Source organism: Dipodomys spectabilis, unplaced genomic scaffold (assembly GCF_019054845.1).
Source record: "Dipodomys spectabilis isolate Male_0828 unplaced genomic scaffold, ASM1905484v1 ptg000030l, whole genome shotgun sequence".
NCBI classification, from domain to species: Eukaryota; Metazoa; Chordata; class Mammalia; order Rodentia; family Heteromyidae; genus Dipodomys; species Dipodomys spectabilis.
Window position 1 is genome coordinate 2,771,045 of NW_024870707.1, and position 19,435 is coordinate 2,790,479.

The 19,435-nt window shown below is 37.0% G+C and overlaps 3 protein-coding genes across 3 annotated transcripts; all 3 read left to right on the plus strand.

The window, feature by feature from the left end:
• Positions 1–1,357: 1,357 nt before the first annotated feature.
• On the plus strand, positions 1,358–2,299 carry LOC122104697 (olfactory receptor 4A15). Its single transcript, XM_042675639.1, has one exon. The coding sequence runs from the start codon at positions 1,364–1,366 to the stop codon at positions 2,297–2,299; it is 936 nt and encodes a 311-aa protein (XP_042531573.1). The 5' UTR covers positions 1,358–1,363.
• Positions 2,300–10,658: 8,359 nt separating this feature from the next.
• Positions 10,659–11,594, plus strand: LOC122104981 (olfactory receptor 140-like). Its single transcript, XM_042676051.1, has one exon. It carries the CDS (start codon positions 10,659–10,661, stop codon positions 11,592–11,594), a length of 936 nt encoding a protein of 311 aa, XP_042531985.1.
• A 5,398-nt stretch (positions 11,595–16,992) lies between these two features.
• LOC122104698 (olfactory receptor 4C6-like) lies at positions 16,993–17,922 on the plus strand. The gene has a single exon (XM_042675640.1). It carries the CDS (start codon positions 16,993–16,995, stop codon positions 17,920–17,922), a length of 930 nt encoding a protein of 309 aa, XP_042531574.1.
• The last annotated feature ends 1,513 nt before the right edge of the window (positions 17,923–19,435 follow it).

Genomic DNA, 19,435 nt, shown 5'->3' on the forward strand with positions numbered 1-19,435 from the left:
TGTTAATCCCTCCTTTGTTTTTCTTCCCCACCTCCCCACAAAGTTGTAAAGTTTGTTTTCTTTTAAAGATATTATACAGAGAGTCATAGTTACATGAGAAAGTTATTTTCTATTGACAGATATCAAAATTTAGAATATGACTTTTGCATTATTCTTTTACTGAGGAGTACAAAAATTCCAAGAAGCAAGCACTGGTATTAGTACTTTCCTTCTCCCTAAGTACCTCCTGACTGACAGCTTATGGAGGAGATTGTCTCTAGACTCAGTTCACATACCACATCCCCCAACAAATCGTAATTTTCATTCAATTTAGGACCATTGTTATTTTTTAATCTCTCTTTTCTCAGTTTTCTCTCAGCTTTCTATAAACACTCTCATATTTTCAGGTGATTAAGTATAAGCTCACTTTCTAAAAATGAAAAGGATAGAATATTCAGACTCTCAAAAGCAGATACTAAGAAATGTAGGCGTTAAAGTGGTAGAATATAGAAATTAAGTATTCCAACATGAACTGTGCATATTACACAGAAGATTAGCATCTCAAAATATCTGAGAATCAAGGAAATGATTCATTTTTACTCAAGAGTGAACTTCTTGGCCTTTCAATAGTAATAATTCAGGAATAAAATGATTCATTCAATAATTATTTGATAATCACCTTTAGAACAGGGTGAATCTGCATGATAAAAAATATTATCATGTTATTTAGGATAATGTTGTCAATGGTAAGAACTCAGATAACTGTATAACTGGAAAGGTAGTAGCAATTTCAAGAAACAATCTAAGGTGGGAGAAGATTTTCCTAATATTACTGAGTTAAAATGAACAAATATTTACACACAAATAGTACAGAATTATTTGTATTATATTATAATGTTGCTTAAAACCTTTATTCAATTTTTAGGTAACCATAACCAATTTAAACAAATTTTAATAGATTCACTTTGAACTTTATTACTCATTTTTTTTCCTTCAATAATCCTGGTTCCTAATTGTTCTGCTTGTGAGTAAATGTGTACACTGTTGTGTGTTTATGTGTGTGTGTGTACGTGTGCTTTCTTTGTACATTTGTGGCTGAAGAAAATTCAATATCTTTATCTGTGCTCAGTCCTCCTCTGATAAATGCTGAAATTCAAGGTAAGTTTAATGAGCATTTAATGAGCACTCAAAATGTTTCTGATTTTTTTAGTGACCATGCGTTTTATTCTTAGATTTAGGAAACATCTTAGGGGCAAATATTGAAACTTGGATGGCCTGTAACGACATATAAGTGAATTAATTACCTATTGGTTTTCTTTTCTTCTATTTTTCTCGGTAGATCTCAGTGAGTAAACGAGGAAGAGCACCACTTTCAGAAGAATACATGGCAAATAAGAACAATGTGACTGAGTTTATCCTTTTGGGACTTACCCAGAATCCCAAGGGGCAGAAAGTTCTATTTGTCACCTTCTTATTCATTTATATAGTGACAATACTGGGCAACATGCTCATCATGGTGACAATCATGGCCAGCCAGTCCCTGGGTTCCCCTATGTACTTTTTTCTGGCTTATTTATCATTTATTGATACTGTCTATTCGACCACCATTGCTCCCAAAATGATTGTAGACTTGCTCTATGAGAAAAAGACCATTTCCTTCCAGGCTTGTATGACTCAAGTTTTTATAGATCATTTCTTCGCTGGTGCTGAAGTCATCCTTCTGGTGGTGATGGCTTATGACCGATATGTGGCCATCTGCAAACCTCTTCACTACATGTCCATCATGAATCGGCGGGTGTGTGTCCTTATGCTATTGGTGGCCTGGATGGGAGGCTTTCTTCACTCTTTGGTTCAGTTCCTTGTTATTTATCGGCTCCCTTTCTGTGGCCCCAACATCATCGACAACTTTGTGTGCGATATGTATCCCTTACTGAAACTCGCTTGCACCAACACCTACCTCATAGGGCTTTCTATGATAGCTAACGGAGGGGCGATTTGTTCCCTCACTTTCTTAATTCTCCTGGTGTCCTACGGGATCATATTGAACTCTCTTAAGTCTCACGGATTGGAAGGGAGACGCAAAGCCTTCTACACCTGTGCATCGCACATCACTGTGGTCATTCTATTCTTCGTCCCCTGCATCTTCCTGTATGCAAGGCCCAGTTCCACCTTTCCCATTGACAAGTCCGTGACGGTCGTTTTGACGTTCATAACCCCAATGCTGAATCCTCTAATCTACACCCTGAGGAATGCAGAAATGAAAAATGCCATGAGGAAACTGTGGAGTAAAAACGTGGTTTTAGTTGGGAGAGGGCTGTAATCCTCACGCAGAAGAGACTGCATTCTTTTACACAGCCTGGGACTATGTTCACTGCCTGAAATCGCAAGTGTCGCCTATCACTTCCTTTGTGACTGTGTAGCCTGCTTATTCTGAGACTTCCATGTGAATTTAACAAGTGGAAGATATTAGTTATACAAACCTCCGGAGAGGAAGAATTTTATGAGTTTTATAGCTTATATGTGTAAACATACTTTGGTGTTTAAGAATCTTTGATGAACAATTGCTATTGGATTTATCATAAGTTCTTTTGTATTGTCTCTGTTCATTTGTATTTTAAAACTCATTTCACTGAAAAATAATTGCATATGTTTGTAGAAGACAATATATGTATATAATATATTAAGATATAACTGATACAATATGTCATAGTAATACATTATATATACCAATATACTATTAACACATAATAATGTAAGACATATTGATGTTAGTATATAAAATATATAACATAGATGCAAAACATTAATATGGAACATAATTAATATATAAATTCATATTATTAATAATTGGTATAGGATAATATATTTATAATTATTTTATATTAATAGTTATAAAATAATATTTTAATATGTACACACTATGGAGAGATCCAAATAAGCTAATCACAGTAATTCACACTCAGAACTTCATCAACTTTTCTTTCTTTGGGTAGAATGTTGAAAATCTATTCTTGTTTGTGAAACCTTTCTGCATATAAAAATGTGACCAAATAGGACTTGTTCTCTTCATTCCAAGTGATGTATATTTTATACCTAACAATTCACTTTTTAAAAACATTTTTAATTTAATAGTAATCACATGTTTTGGACAAATGGATTGATTTAAAGGTTAATAGGATATATTTATAGCTGAGAATAAACTCATAAGAAATAATTTTGGTTAATGTCACATTGTGATAGAATCAAGGTGTCCAGGAAGTGTATGGTTGTGATAAATTTCACATATTCTGATAGACATTAAAGCAGAAATATTGTTCAGTGCTATTCTGAACATCTAGGACAATTGACTTCATCCAATAATGGACTACATAGTGAAGCCTCTTAACTCACAGTGGAGCCATTGAACTTCTCTACATTCAATTTACCTCTCTGGGTATACTTGTTAAGCTTTCAACAAATACAGGATAAATGCTTTAAGTGTATATTACAAAATTTTACATAATTAATGCTTTCATTATCCCCTGGAAACGATTTAGCCTTGACTTAATTGATAAGTCAAAGGTGTCTTCTGTTTTTGGTTACTCTGTAATCCGTTTGAAGACCTAGTGCTATATTACCAAGATCACTCTTTTAAAGCTGATATTCCATATTGTCTTGTTGAAAAGTCAACCCAGAACATACATATTAAGATGGAAAATCGGTATTTTTTCATAATTTTCTAAATTTATGTGGAAATTGTACTTAGCCACACAAATGCCTCCAGCTTTTCAACCTATTTTGAAAAGAGCCACCCATGCATTTTCACTTTATTGTCAGTGGACAAAACTAAATGCATTCTAGATATTGTTAATTTGGTATGTATTCATTCCACATGGTAAGGGCTTCCCCTATGACATTTCTATCATCCATATGATGTGGTTGGGTTGGGAGGTCCAGAGGGTGTTTGTTCTTAAATAGTATACTTTGTTTCTATGTGACTTCAATTAGAAACAAATCACAAATATATTAAAAAAGAAGAGTCCAAAGCAAAATAGCATAGAGAGTAAGAATATATGGATTTTATAATTTTGGGTAGTAATGGAATTTGAAATCAGACTGAAACTTACTAGACAGGCACCCTCCCATTTCAATGATACCTTCAGCACATTATTTTCTTCATTTAGTTTTTCATTTAAGATTTCATACATTTTAGCCTTGGACCGTGATCTTCTCACTGCTGATTCCTGTAACCTGGGAGTATAGGCAGGTGTTTCCATGTCTGCTAGATTTTTGTGATTGTTTTTTCCTACAAAGGTCTAGTAACCTTTTATCAAGGAAGTTCAGCATCCTTTTAAGGACCTGAATTAAATAATTGTAGCAACTTGCCATGATATCTTTTTTATTAAATAAGAAAATAGCATGTAAAGGGTGCCAATGGTTCACACCTGTAATCCCAGCTGAGATTTGAGGATTGCAGTTCAAAGCCATTTGGGGCAGGTAAGTCTGTGAGATTCTTATCTCCAATTAACCACCAGAAAACCATAAGTGGAGCTATGGCTCAAAGTGCTAGAGCACTAGCCTTGAACAAAAGAGCTCAGGGTCAGGGACAGTGTCTAGGCTCTGGGTTCAAGCCCCACGACTGACAAAAAAAGTGTCACATTTCTTCTCTTCCAGCATATCAGATAAAGCACAATATATAGCTAAAAATAGCTATATTGTTTTCCACCCTTGTTATGAAGAACATTATTTTTACAAGTTAATCCACCACTTCTAAACTCATTAAGATAATCTGTAATAACTGAAATCATGGATTTTATTCATCTTTACCTACTATGCTTTTCATATACATGCATACATATCAGTGATGAATGTCATTTTGTAAATACAGTAAGAAGCTAACACCTTTTAATAATAAAACAACTATCATAATATATGGTAGTGGAATTGTGTCCTCCAAAGCTATTAGTAAGTGAACTCAGAGTTACATAAGAATTGTGATCTCATGCTAGGTAATTCAGTGCCTTGTGTTCAAGTGGAGTAGGCTGTGTGGCTATGCCAGAAAGGTGCATGATTTATGCCCTGGAATGGACCAAATGGGATGATGTGAGATTTCTTCATGTTACAAAGAATGGCATGCAATTTGAGATTAATGAATTGCTTCTGGAACTTTCCACTTAATATTTTTATACCATAATTGACCATGGAACCTTTCTTTGACTTCACTTGACTCATAAAACACTTTGCAAGGAAGGAATGATAATAATAATAATAATAATTATTATTATTATTAGTTTTTGTTGACAGAAGAAAATGAAGTTCAAGTGGGTTGACAGGACCAATGGTCAGATTTCCATTCTTTTCTATTCAAATTTGATGAATGTTTGAATTTCTTTCAAGGATTACAAATTCTGTCACAAAGTAGGTAATATTGATCAGCCCAATCTCTTGCTTTGTAAGCAACTGAAAATTTTCTTAATTTTAATTGCAGAGTTGCATGATATGCCTGTACATAAAAATAGTTGGGACTCAGACTTTTGTATGGTCTACTTGTATCTAAGACAGAGTGGAATGAAGGAAATTAAAAGAAAAATACTTTCTCATTACCTTATGGAACGCATTCAGCATTTCTTGTTTTTAAAATGAAAGGTGATAGGGATTGAAGGGTGCTGTGTGTGTGTGTGTGTGTGTGTGTGTGTGTGAGTGTGTGTGTGTGTGTGTGAATATACCACAGGAAAACCCACTGAATGACATTTGACAAAGAAGTGTTGATAAAGCCACAGAAAATGAATAAGGTGGAAGGGTAAGTCAGTTCAGTATAGACTACATGTATGCATGGAAATAATACAATGAAGCTCCCCCCGCATACTGCAAATATATGTTAGCGCTAAAATAAAATTATAAAATAATTGCATTTACTATACTTTATGCGAAAAATGAACTATACAATTTGGATCTTTTCAAGTACAGTTTGTTTCCATAGTACACATGCTTCTACTGTGTTATATCACTACCTCTGATGATCCAGCTTCCCACTTTGTAGCTACTAAATGTGTTACTGACAAAATTGGAATCTCTGTTGTAACAACAGTTAATGACATGTTATGGCTGTAGAAGCACAATTAATGATGAATAAGAGCAGCAACCTTGGGACCAAGAGACCTGGGACTACTTTTACTGTGACACTTTCTCATTCCAGTAAATTACTGGCTTCTATAATCAAATTCATTCAGAGGATGTACATACTCATGTTCATATATTTACCTCAAATATTATTGTATTTTACTTGAACTAGAAGTCAAATTGGAAGGGTTTTGAGAGGTTAGTGGTAACTAGTAAATAAGTTACTACGTCTTGATACTCCCCTGCTCCTGTTAACACAAATATTATCATGACCATGCAATATTCAAGCATTTATTCAAGTTCAGTTCAGTCATGTGGCTTCAGTTTTCTTAATTTCTTTTTTACTACAATGTATACTTCTCACCGCGACTGTATTCTCAAATTCAGTTAAATACAACTTATATTTTCCTTATTTTGAAAGCATATTGGAATATGGATGAGTGAATGTGGGTCTATATAGATTATTCTTGAGTTTAATTGAAATCAATTGATTTAAAAATTTTTTTACTAACCACTGTGTTGGAAATGAACTATGTAACTTGAGGAGGGAGGGGGATTGAGAGGAAAAAACCTGGAGAAAATGAGGGGAGAGGTGACACTGTTCAAAAAGAAATGTACTCAATACCTGACTTATTTAACTGCAATCCCTCTGTACATCACATTTCTTTTATTTAGTAGGTAATTCCAATGCACCTCATAAATGATGACAGCATGAAAGTGTTACAATAGGTTAATTGCAACCCAATCTTAAGAACAAGGATTTTGGCATAAGAATTAGAAGCCAGAGCCATTATTTTCCCTTGTGAATGATAACCTGCTTTCCTGACTTAGTCTCCCATCTTGTGAAGTGGGAACATTGAGAGCTTATTTCATGTTATGTTATTAGATTAAACTGAATTTAATTCAATGTTATGGAATTAAACTTTTCGAAGACCATAATTCAAGAAAGGTAATTATTTTTTACTATTACCATGCTAATCTCACTCTGGACTTGGCATGAGAAACAGCTGCTTTGGAGGGATTCTGTCAACTACACTGGTTGCCAGTGGGGCTTTAATAATAATACAGCCTGTCCCTGTCCCATAATGTCCACTTTAAAGTATGACCACTAAAGATTATTCTTCAACAAACAAAATGTTAAAGCAAAAATTTCGAAAGGCAGCTAAACATTCAGTCTATGCAATATCATCTATCCAGTCCTCATACAAACAGTAAGCTAATTTGTCACCAAATATCCAAATTCAGTAGCAGCTGATTTTTTATTTTATTTTAATATTTTTAGTGTAGAGGTGATGTACGGTGGGGGCACAGTTACAGTAAAGTAATGGGTAAAGTAAATGGGTAAGTAAAGTAAGTAAAGCAATGGGTACATTTATTTTAGAACAATGTTAACCCTTCTCTCAGTTTTTTATTTTATTTTATTTTTACTTCCTCTCGACACAGTGATTTACCTTCTTGTGTACCAAAGGGGGAAAAACCCCTCACAATTAAAGACAAATGTTACATTGTTCTTCTGCACTGTTCGATTAGGAAAGCAGAAGTAATTGGGTTGTTGTGAGATATGCTTATGGTAATGAAATACTCCAGAGGTTCAATTAGCCACTGCTAAGAAAGTTTGTCTGCAAACAGGGTATGTAGCATCACTGGGTAAGACTCCAGAGAATGGCATTGTTCAAAAGTGCTGTTTATAAATCAGTGAAGATTTGTTGTTGCTGAGGGGCAGGTATTTTTGAGCTTACAACTTTGCTTCGTTCTTTATGGACAAACGGTCATTTGGAGTCCTGCACATGGAGTTATGTTCAATAAATTGATAGGTGAGATTTTTTAAAAAGAGGAAATCATATAAATGTGGAATCTTGGGATTAAATAGACTTTAAATTTATCATCATATACTAGGAATGTGGAAGGGAAAAAAAGGGGGAAGAGAATAAGAGTACAGAATGAAGCAGTGAATACTGGTAAAAATGTATTGTAGGCATGAATAGGAATGTCATAATGAAACCCTATAGTGTATATAATTCCTATATTGCAATAAAAATGATATAATCACTCTCACATCCTTAAAATCTAAGTTTTCTTTTCTTTAGCCAATAAAACACTAAGGAAAATAGAATCAATCATAAATCTCACCTTAGAAGTAATATTTCATTGTCTTTCCTCCAACTTATATATATTTAAACTGGTAAGAATCATAAGTATCAAATATGCATTACAATTTCCCTTGTTTATTTATTGTGAAAATACCGTACAGAGGTGTTACAATTACATGAGCAAGATAATATGTACATTTACTAACACAACATAAGGCTTTTCCTATATTATACAGATTTTAAAAACATCTCTGTTAAAATCTACAGACCCTTTTAAGGGATGTGCTGTGTTTTACTCATTCATTTCTCTATTATGAGCATTATACAGTTTCTAGTATTCTCATTCCCTTATCATGTTGATAAAAGTGTTATACGTTTTCTCTTTGAAAACAATTTCCTTTGGGTTTATTTCTAGAACTAGTTTTATGACATTAAATAAAAAAGACTAAATGATTTCCATTTTCTCATAGTTATTTTTAACTCACAGCTATTGCCCTACTTGATGTACTCTGGGCTTTTAATCTGTTTAGGAGGTGACTCAGAATGAGGGAATGCAGTAAAGTAGCTATGGTTTCTTTTCACAGATGTGTAAAGGAAAGATGTTCATCTTTGGTTCCTGACAACAACTTTGAAAGGAAAATGTCTTTATGGAATGAATCTCATTATAACTACATTTTTCTCTATATTTCTTTGGGCAATTTAGGTCCTCAAATGATGATGAGTTTTTCTGAGTCTATGCACAGATAACATCTCACTAAGAGTAGTGGATGGGGGGGGGGGGGGCGTTGAGGAGAAATAGACCTAAGAATGTTCATAGCACATATTTAAAGAACTAGAGCTGACCATTTATTTCATGTATGGAGACAGAAAGGAATCTGTCAGGGGAGGGATTACTAATGGCATCTGGTAGAAATGTTTTACATTCACATATGAACATGCAATAGATACGTTAGTAGTATTTAATATGTATGTGTGTTTGCAGGTATATGTATACACCTCTAGTACTGTAGTTATCTAGCTGTCTATTTTCTCTATATGCAATTTTTATTTAAACATTTTTTTATTTATTTAAACATTTTTTAAAATAAAAGCTTCTTTTGCCTACTAGATCATCTTGGGTTGAAAAACCTCCATAAAGCATAATGTTTATGTGTGTGTGTGTGTGTGTGTGTGTGTGTGTGTGTGTGTGTGTGTGTGTGTGTCTAATAACCCCACCTACTGAGGTGATAAATTTACTGACTTGAACTATGAGAAATAACATTTGGAACATAATTCAGAAAGAATTAAGAACATCAAACTAAACAACATTTACTCAACAACATACACTTTCTTAGAAGTTATGAACACTTTCATGCCTTATAAATGATGTGAAGACTTTGAAATTACTTGCCTTTTCAAAAGTTCATTAATAATTCTCATGAAGTAAATAGTATGCATAAGTGACCAGAAGGAAGGAAGTTAGTACTTGAACTCCTTGGAGGGTGGATGAGGGAAGCAGGTATATTCTTGCACACAAATGGACATGAAAATGTGCCATGTGTGAGTTCTCCAGAGGTTTATTCATCACCTGATGTAGATGACAGTATGGCTGAGACACTGCCCTCAGCACAGAGAGGGAAAAGACAAAAATAGCATCTGTGTTTTGACCCATGGCAGGAAGAGTCTGTCTCTAAATACTTTGGCATTTTCCTGCTCCTCGATGTCTTGATCATGTCTTTCTTTCCCAAACTTCTGGGTTCAAAAATGCAAATTCTAGAAGAGAGAACAATTTTTTTTTTACTTGTATGCAGCAGCTAATGCTCCTAAAATACTTCTGGTTGTAATTTGTGAGAACACAGATGTGGAAGAGGATTAAGAAGAAGAGGAGACTGGAACGACTAGTGAAGTAAGATGGAAACAGAAGGAAAATCCTTATCTCTTGGAAGATAGCTCAGTAACTCTGCTATAAATTATACAAGGAGTACTATATACTACCTTATATATATATATACACTACCATATATATATATATATGTATACTGTGTGTGAATGTGTGTTTGTGTGTGTGTGTGTGTGTCTCAGTAATAGTGCCTGAACTCTGGGCCTGGGCGCTGTCCCTCAGCTCTTCAGCTCAAGGCTAGCGCTCTACCACTTGAGTCACAGCGCCACTTCTGGCTTTTTTGCTTATATAGTGCTGAGGAATCGAACCCAAGACCTCATGCATGCAAGACAAGCGCTCTACCACTGAACCACCTTCCCAGCCCCAGATATTTTATGGGAGATAAATACAACAAGGTCTATGGAGGGACAGAGAACATCATGGGGGAAGTTGGATATGAATAATTGAAGCAGTTATGGAGTAAGGAAGGCTATGAATTTGCTTCACAGTTACAGAGACTGTCTTCTGTCTGTCCTTTGAAATCCAGAATATCATCCTATCATGGCTAATGATCATATTTCCTCATCTTTCTATACAGATGATTCTGGCCTCGGTAAGGTTTCAGTTCCCGAATGGATCACTTCATGCCTCCAAATAACGTGACAGAATTTATCCTCTTGGGTCTCACACAGAACCCACACTGGCAGAAAATACTCTTCATTGTCTTTTCATTCATCTTCTTATTCACTGTGCTGGCCAATCTATTCATTGTCATCACCATCTCCCTCAGCCCCTCTCTCTCCGCTCCCATGTACTTCTTTCTCACTTACCTGTCCTTCATCGATGCCTCCTACACCTCTGTCACCACCCCTAAAATGCTTGTGGACCTGCTCTACCAGAGGAGAACCATCTCTCTGGGTGGCTGCCTGACTCAGCTCTTCGTGGAGCATCTCCTGGGCGGCTCAGAGATCATCCTGCTTATTGTCATGGCCTATGACCGTTACGTGGCCATATGCAAGCCCCTCCACTACATGACCATCATGAGGCCGGGCTTATGTCGTCTCTTGGTAGTGGTAGCCTGGCTAGGAGGGGTTCTGCATGCCACCGTGCAAATTCTCTTCATGACTCACCTGCCCTTCTGTGGGCCCAATGTCATTGACCATTTCATGTGTGATCTCTTCCCTCTGTTGAAACTCGCCTGCAGAGACACCTACAGGCTGGGGATGGTGGTGGCGGCCAATAGCGGGGCCATGTGCTTGCTCATCTTTTCCATGTTACTTGTCTCCTACATAGTCATCTTGGGCTCCCTGAAATCCCACAGCTCTGAGGGCAGGCGCAAAGCCCTCTCCACGTGCGCCTCCCACTTTACGGTGGTCGTTCTCTTTTTTGTGCCTTGCATCTTCACCTACATGCGCCCCGTGGCCACCTACCCCGTGGACAAGCTGGTGACTGTGTTCTTTGCCATTCTTACCCCCATGTTAAATCCTATCATTTACACGGTGAGGAACACAGAGGTGAAAAACGCCATGAGGAGTCTGTGGAAGAGGAGAGGAATGTGGCCTGTTTAGACTGGCAAGGAGGTGGCCGTGTACATAAATTGTGGGAAGAGTGCAAGCGAACTAATGATCGTTCACAGAGCAGTGTCGAGACACTCAGAACTAAACCCCAGAGACTAACATGTTTTGAACAGAGAGACTAGACCTCTGCACAGCTTTTAATGTGCTTTATTAAGTGCTCAATGCTCATATGCATAGATTCTGGATTTTTCACTGGAAAGATTTATAAAAAGACTGTCCTTGGAGAATTCTAGAGAATGAGTTTTCTCCAGAGTCATGACGTTGATTGCCTAAGTTCTTCATGCATGTGATAAATTAGCTTTTCCTTAGAACTTTGATCTCTTATGTATTTAAAAAATATTTATTGGCCTCTAACAAAATTAGAAAAGAGGCTCTACAAGTTAGAAAAGTATCAGATCAGCCCAGGTTGTTAACAAGGGATGAATGATGAAAATGTGTCAGATGTGTGCATGTACACACACACACACACACACACACACACACACACACACACACACACACACAAACACACATCAGAGTATTATTCAGCCATAAAGAGGGGTGAGAAATAATGTCATTTGCAGGAAAATGGGTACAATAGGCTATCACTATATAAATAAAATGAGCCAGGCTTAGAAAGACAACTGCACTATAGATCTTTGCTATCCCTGACTATATGGTTCCAAGGATACTACCGTTGAAGGGAAAACTATGACTGCTTAAGATACATCAAGTTCACTACTGCATTTCATTTTCACAGTAATGCCATGCTGATAAACTTCCTCTACTGCCCTTTAGAGAATCTAAGCTGTTTGCTGTACCACTTAAGTAAGGACATTGCATTTGCTTTGCTTTGGGGGGCGCCTTTTGCTTTGCTTTGGGGGGCACCATTTGCTCTATGGGAGACATAATTTCATAACATTCACATAAAGGGTAGGGAAATGCCTGAGCTGCTCACACAATGATTTACACTTGATGTTAACACAGAACTGATAGAAGGTTCATCTGCCTCAATTGAGTTGTGTAATGGGATTTAAGGTTGTTATTTTTTAATTAAAATTATTTTTGGACTGTTTATGGTCAAAACCATGTGTAGAAAAATCCACAGATGAAGTGAGCTCTCATTGTATTACAGGTTTTCTCTCATATGTGAAATCTTAGTTTTATAAATAAAAAAATAAAGCTTGAAAATCGCAGAGGGATAGGTGGGAAAAAAGAGGAAGGGTGAACAAGAAATGTTAATATCAGTGATGAATATGACCAAAGAACATAATACATATGCATTCAAAAGTCACAGTAAGTATCAAAGATGGGGAGGGTGGTAGGGGGGGGGTGGTAGAGCAGGGATGGGAAGGGGAAACAAAGGAGGAGGCAGCAATGATTGATAAGAAATGTACTCATTACCTTGCTCATGTAATTGTAACCCTTCTGTATGTTATTTTCACAATAAAAAATTTATTAAAAATAAATTTTAAAAAGAATTCACCACCATCACCACCACCACCACCACAACAACAACAATAATAATAAAGTCACAGTAAAACCAATAAATTTGTGATAATGTGTACTAATAAAATAGCAGCAACAAATTCTCAGATGGATACATGGAGGGTAGGCACTAGGAAATAATCACTATTGATTTTTTTTAGTTTGCATTTTGGGGCACCATGAATATATATAAAATGGGAGACATGCAAAAGGAAGAATAGCAGAAGCAATCTATAAACTATCTCTGAGTTTTCTTCTTGGAACAAAAATAGGCCAAATATTTTGAAAGTCCTCTAAATCTGTTTCTATTTTTCTTTTCTTTTTTGTTGTTTTTTGGGGGTAGGAGAGGGACCTTTATTTGCTAATATCTTTACTTGCTAGGCAAGCACTTTACCACTTACACCATGCCTCTAGTTCTATTTGCTTGAGGTTATTATTGTTTTCTTTTCAGATAGTGTTTTAACATCTTGTCCAGGGCCACTCTCATACTGAGACCCAGCTCCTGTTTAGCTGAGGTTATTGACATGAACCTCTATATCGTGCCTATTTGTTGAGTTGGGACTTCAACAGCATTTTTTTCCTGTCTGGCATTGAACTATGAACCTTCTTCTCTTCATCCCTGGTCTATCATACCCTGCCTGTTCCTATTTTTTTGTGACTCACATTTTTAAAATAGAAATATATTTCCTTCTTTACTACTTCTCCAGGAAACTTTTTTTCAAAGATACATTTAACCTTATAATAATCTTTAATAATACCATAGTAGTCTTCAATAATAAAATCATCTTTCAACAATAAATTTAATCTTTTACTTAAACTTAAAGGACAGAACACCTTGATGTAGGGTACATGCTAAGTGGCCAAGAGAAGTACTATTTCCTTTCTTTCATCTATATGATCAGACAGATGTAACATAGTATAACCATTCCATTACTAAAGAGAAGAGCTCAGCTGTGGAGCTGATTGAATGAAGCATACTTCATTGCTGAAGAGCCATCAACTTGGCCCAGTTCCAGTTGAGCTCTGCTGTCCCTGGGGAAACCTTATCACCACAGAGGTGGAGGGGAATTGGCTGGTGCATTGATTAGTGGAGACAGCGCTGCAGAGGGATACAACCAGAATGATGCAAGTGTGCACAGCTGGAAATTTGGGTCATTTGTAGGTGGTGCTGTGTCCTGTTTTACCGCAGGTCCCTTTCTCAATGAGTATCTCATTAAGATGCTTCTCTTAAAATGCAAAGTGGAAAATGTTTACAAATTATAAACTCCCCCTACTGCCAAATACGGCACAGAACTATTGATGATTCTGTCATCAGATTTATTATTGGCTATCTTGGTAGGCAACTTTGCCTATTTAGAGGAAATTTCAGTTTCAATCACAAGTTTGTTTCCTGTATAAGCCTTTGGACATTGATAGTATCTCTTTTTAATTTTAAAATCACTAGAAATGTTACTTCAATCGAAAGAACTCCTTCTTGAATGACTGTACTATTTCCTGGGTAGGTTCTGACTTGTTTTAGAAGTTATGCTTCCTCGATCTCCTAAAGAAGAAAAATCACATGTCATCTGGGACTAGCTCTCTGGTCTTCTTGAAATGGCTGTAAATTGTTTTTCTGAGCAGTGTTTGTTTTTTATTTATTAACACCATCAGGTTGCTATCTGTGAATACTACACTGAGATTTGGAAGTGGCCTTACATTTTTACTTGAATACTGATTTTGAGGCTGTTGAAATAATTGAATCATTCAATACATTCACCATTAATTATATTTTAAACCTACCAGGAATTTACTGACTTGATTCATTTGTGTATATGAATTATTGTCTCAGGATGAAGACTCTTCGGCTACCAAGAATTTGTAGTTTCATGTGCTTTAGTTTCTTTTGGCAAGTTATCCACAATTAATACTAGAAGGAGGATCTGATGGCAGTGACTCAACACTAAATTAAAAACACAAGGTATGTTTCGCTCTTGCATTTCGTTACATATGCCTAAGACTGGAAATGGTAAAGATGGGCAAAAGGGGATTTGGATCTAGAATGCGAAAGGAATAGCAGCCAGGGTCTGATAGTGCCACGCTCATTTCTGGTGCTAAAAAGCTGACCCTGGCATTGCGGGGGTCAAAAGGCTCTGTGAAGTTTACCTTCAAAGAATTCAAATGTACAGATTGAAATAAGTGAGCAGGATGTATCCAACACAACATTAAAAATTTGACGCAAAGGTGATAAATTAGGCTTGGTTAAGCATCCCCATAAGAAGATAAAACCAATGTGAAAGTTTTAAAAAATGAACAGAGAAGACATTTGTGATTGGTAATATGCAATCTCTACAGGTGAGTGTCACACAGATCCAGGATGACAGTGGTGGGGGGGGCAGGGGGAAGAAGTGGAGGGTGGAAACGGATGGTAAAGATCTGTTAACTACCGTATAGTCAGAGTGAAGCATATGGAATGGGAAGGTGTCACAATGAAAATCTGAATCATACTCTCCAGACAATGTATACCCAATGTTTCCTTTATCCTCAGGAAACTCTGAAGCTAGACAATATTCTCAGATGATCAAGAGCCTAGAGGTTAGGAGCCTGTACAGTGAACTCACTCACACACCGACTGAAAGGCTTTAATCAAGTTTTAAGACTTCTCCATACATTATTCGCTTCATCTAAAAATCAAGATAACAGTTCCCATCTTGTATATTTGTGTGTGAATTAAGAGAAAATCATGAGGTCCTTAACATAGTATTTTTCATAACAAGCACTTACTGAGTTTGATTTTGATTGTGTGGTTTATTTCTGTTTGTGTTCAGTAAATGGCCTCCTGGATAGGGAATTAATTAGTGCTACCTCTTCAGAACTAAGAATCCTGTCTTTTGTCTGCAACTGCCTTAGATATGTGCTCTGGTGATAAAAGAAAGGTTTCACTCTCAGGAAGGGAGATGTAACAAAAAGAGGATTCATTAATATTGGAGAGGGTTTTCAATTTCAGGCTGAGTTCATGGGATGTCAAATGGTTGAAAGAAATAGGTACAGTAATGATAAAACTATCTCACTGGAGTATAATGATAATGAAAATATATCATAAAAGAAAATATGTCATTAGTATTGCACTGGCAATATCAACATAGATAAACAATATGGATTATTATTAGTGTTATTGGACCCTGGAAAATCTACATTTGAATTTGGCTTTAATGTTTGATAGCTCTGTTATCATTCTTACACCCTGTTAAGCCTCAGAATTGAATCTCTAAGTGGAAAAATATACCTCATAGCATCATCCTCTACAAGAAACAAGCATAATAATAAAAAAATGATGTAGTTAATAATGACATTTTAGAAAGTAAACATGGGTGGAAAGGTAAATCATTAAAAATGTAGTTTTTGGATATGAATTGTCTTATAGCTCTTCAACTAGCACACTAGAACTGTTCGAAACATGCATAATATTTTTGAAGCTATTAGATGTATCTATTGATAAATGAAAGAATCTACCTTTCAATGATCAAAAAGCTGAAGTTGAGGTCTTATCTAGGACGGTTATTGGGGAAAACAGAATGGAGGCATTGGAGAGAATGAGACAGACGTCATTCCAAGATCTTATTAAGGTGACCATTTTCTAGTGGTCAAAAATTTCCCCAATGCAAGAATCACATCGTATTTCAAGTGCCACAAACTGGGAAAGCACTGTGAAGGAAAAGTTAGTGAGAGATAAAGTTGCTGTGGAGACTGGGACTTGGAAGGGGGAGGGTGAAGCTGCCATGAGGCTTATTGTAGTTGATGTGAGCAACAGCTGGATGAAAGAAAAGTTAAAAGAGTACAACAGAGTGTCAAAAAATGGTCCAGCCTACCCAATCATTACTAATCAAAAATGCTATTCCTTTTCCAGATTTCCCAGGACAGCGTGCATTTGGGTAGCAAACCACAAATGGAAAATACACACAATGTGACTGAATTCATTCTCCTGGGTATCACAAAGAATCCAGAGCTGAGGAAAGCCCTCTCTGCTCTGTTTCTCCTCATGTACATGGCCACGGTACTGGGAAACCTACTCATTGTAGTCACCATAGCGGTAAGCCCTAGTCTGCAGTCACCCATGTTTTTCTTCCTTACTTCCTTAGCCCTCATGGATGTCACCTACTCCTCAGTGATTACCCCCAAGTTGATTGTCAATTCCCTGTCTGAGAGAACGACCATCTCCTTTAGAGGTTGCATGACCCAGCTCTTTGCGGAACATTTCTTTGGTGGTGTAGGGATCATCCTTCTCATCGTGATGGCCTATGACCGCTATGTGGCCATCTGCAAACCCTTACACTACATGACCATCATGAGTCCTCGAGTTTGCTATCTGCTGGTGGCCGGGGCCTGGGTGGGGGCATCGCTCCACGCCACAATCCAGCTTCTTTTCATGTATCAAATTCCTTTCTGTGGCCCCAATATCATCGATCATTTTATGTGTGACTTGTTTCCATTGTTGAAACTGGCCTGCACGGACACTCACATCTTGGGTCTCTTGGTCATCCTCAACAGTGGGGTGATGTGTACAGCCATCTTCCTTATCCTCATTGCATCCTATGTGGTGATCCTCTGCTCCCTGAAGGCTTACAGCTCTGAAGGGAGGCGCAGAGCCCTCTCAACGTGCAGCTCCCACTTCACAGTGGTCATCTTGTTCTTTGTGCCCTGTGTGTTCTTGTACATGAGACCTGTGGTCACTTACCCCATAGACAAGGCAATGGCTGTGTCCTTTACTGTGGTGGAACCGATGTTAAATCCTCTGATCTACACCTTGAGGAATGCAGATGTGAAAAGGGCCCTGAGGAAATTCTGGATGAAACATAGGACTGTGGGCAGTCACTAACTTACATGCCAGTGAACCAATCTTTCCTATAAATCCAGGGGAAGCTTACCTTCTCCAATGGCTTCAACCCATTGGGCACACAGCCGTCCATGGCAACTTTTAAGAACAAAACAAGTCAATTCATCACAGCGTTCTGACTAACCAGATGACTTCCTATGTCAGCAAAACTTTTCATTTTACAAACTCTCACAAGGCTCTAAGCATACTTCAAAAATATATTATATCTGTGTATATATCTCTGTATATAACATATGTGTATATGTGTGTATCTGCCTGTGCCTAGTTTATGGTTGTTCCTGCATTTTCTTTTCTCTCTGATGGAATGCTGTCTCTCAGAGGATTTTCCCAACTAATTTCGTGTCATTGTTGTACACTTGCAGATGAACCTCTTCATGAAAAGGGGAGAGGAAGAGAGAGACAGAGATAGAGAAGGAGAGAGAGATTTCCTGATGGTTCCAGTCACTTCCTTTTGTTATTTTCTACCTCTACACCATCTAAGTTATTTTCTTACAATTTATGATCACAAATTATACTGTAAAATATTCCTTGACTTTTGTATTCCTTACGCCCCAAAATTATAGTTCTTGTCAAAGCAGGGATTGTATTTATTCATTCATGCCAGATCTCCTCCAGTGGCTAAAAACGAAAACCAAAACCAAAACCAAAACCTAGTCACCTAGTATGTGTTTGAGAAACATTCATAGGGATTTGTAGCCTTAGAATATTTTCAGAGAATTATAAAGGAAGAAGAAGAGAGAAGAAATACAAACACATTTCAGGAATTACAATTTTTGCTCAGGTGGAACACTGCCAAGTATTCTTTTAGGAAGCAATCTCATTTTCTTATGTGTGACATTGATGTATTTATTTACTTATAGTTTTGAATTTTTTATTATAAAGGTGGTGCACACAGGGGTTACAGTTGCATAAGTCATATATTGAGTATCTTTCTTTTTGAACCGTGTTACTCCCTTTGTCAATCTTCCCCAGTTTCTCCCCTTCTGATCCCCATCTCTGCCCAGGTTGTACAGTTCATTCCCAAAACAGTGTCTAGTGAGTATCACTACTGAATTGGTTCATCCTCTGTCCCAACAATTCAATGTTTCCCCTTCCCCTCTCCACGTCAGATAAACTGATATATAAGACAAAGGGTACAGCAATCAAAAACAATGACAAAAGGGAATAAATTATTATAGGGGGAGGAGGGGAACTGCAAACAGTAAAATAAACACCTCTTGTTTCCATTTCTTGGAGTTAAGAGAGGCTACCACCCTACCAAAATTTTCAATGACCCCTTGTGGTATATCCTGTAATCCCAGTTACTCCTGGGTAGACACAGAGGCAGGAGCATTAGGAGTGTTAAGCCATCTCAGGCAAAATTGTGAGGACTGGTGTCAGAAAAACATAAAAATAAGTTCTGGGGAATGTAGCTCAAGGGATACAGCACTTGTCTAGTGTTAGCATAAGAGGCCCTGGGTTCAATCCTGAGTGCTATGCATACACAAAATATTGT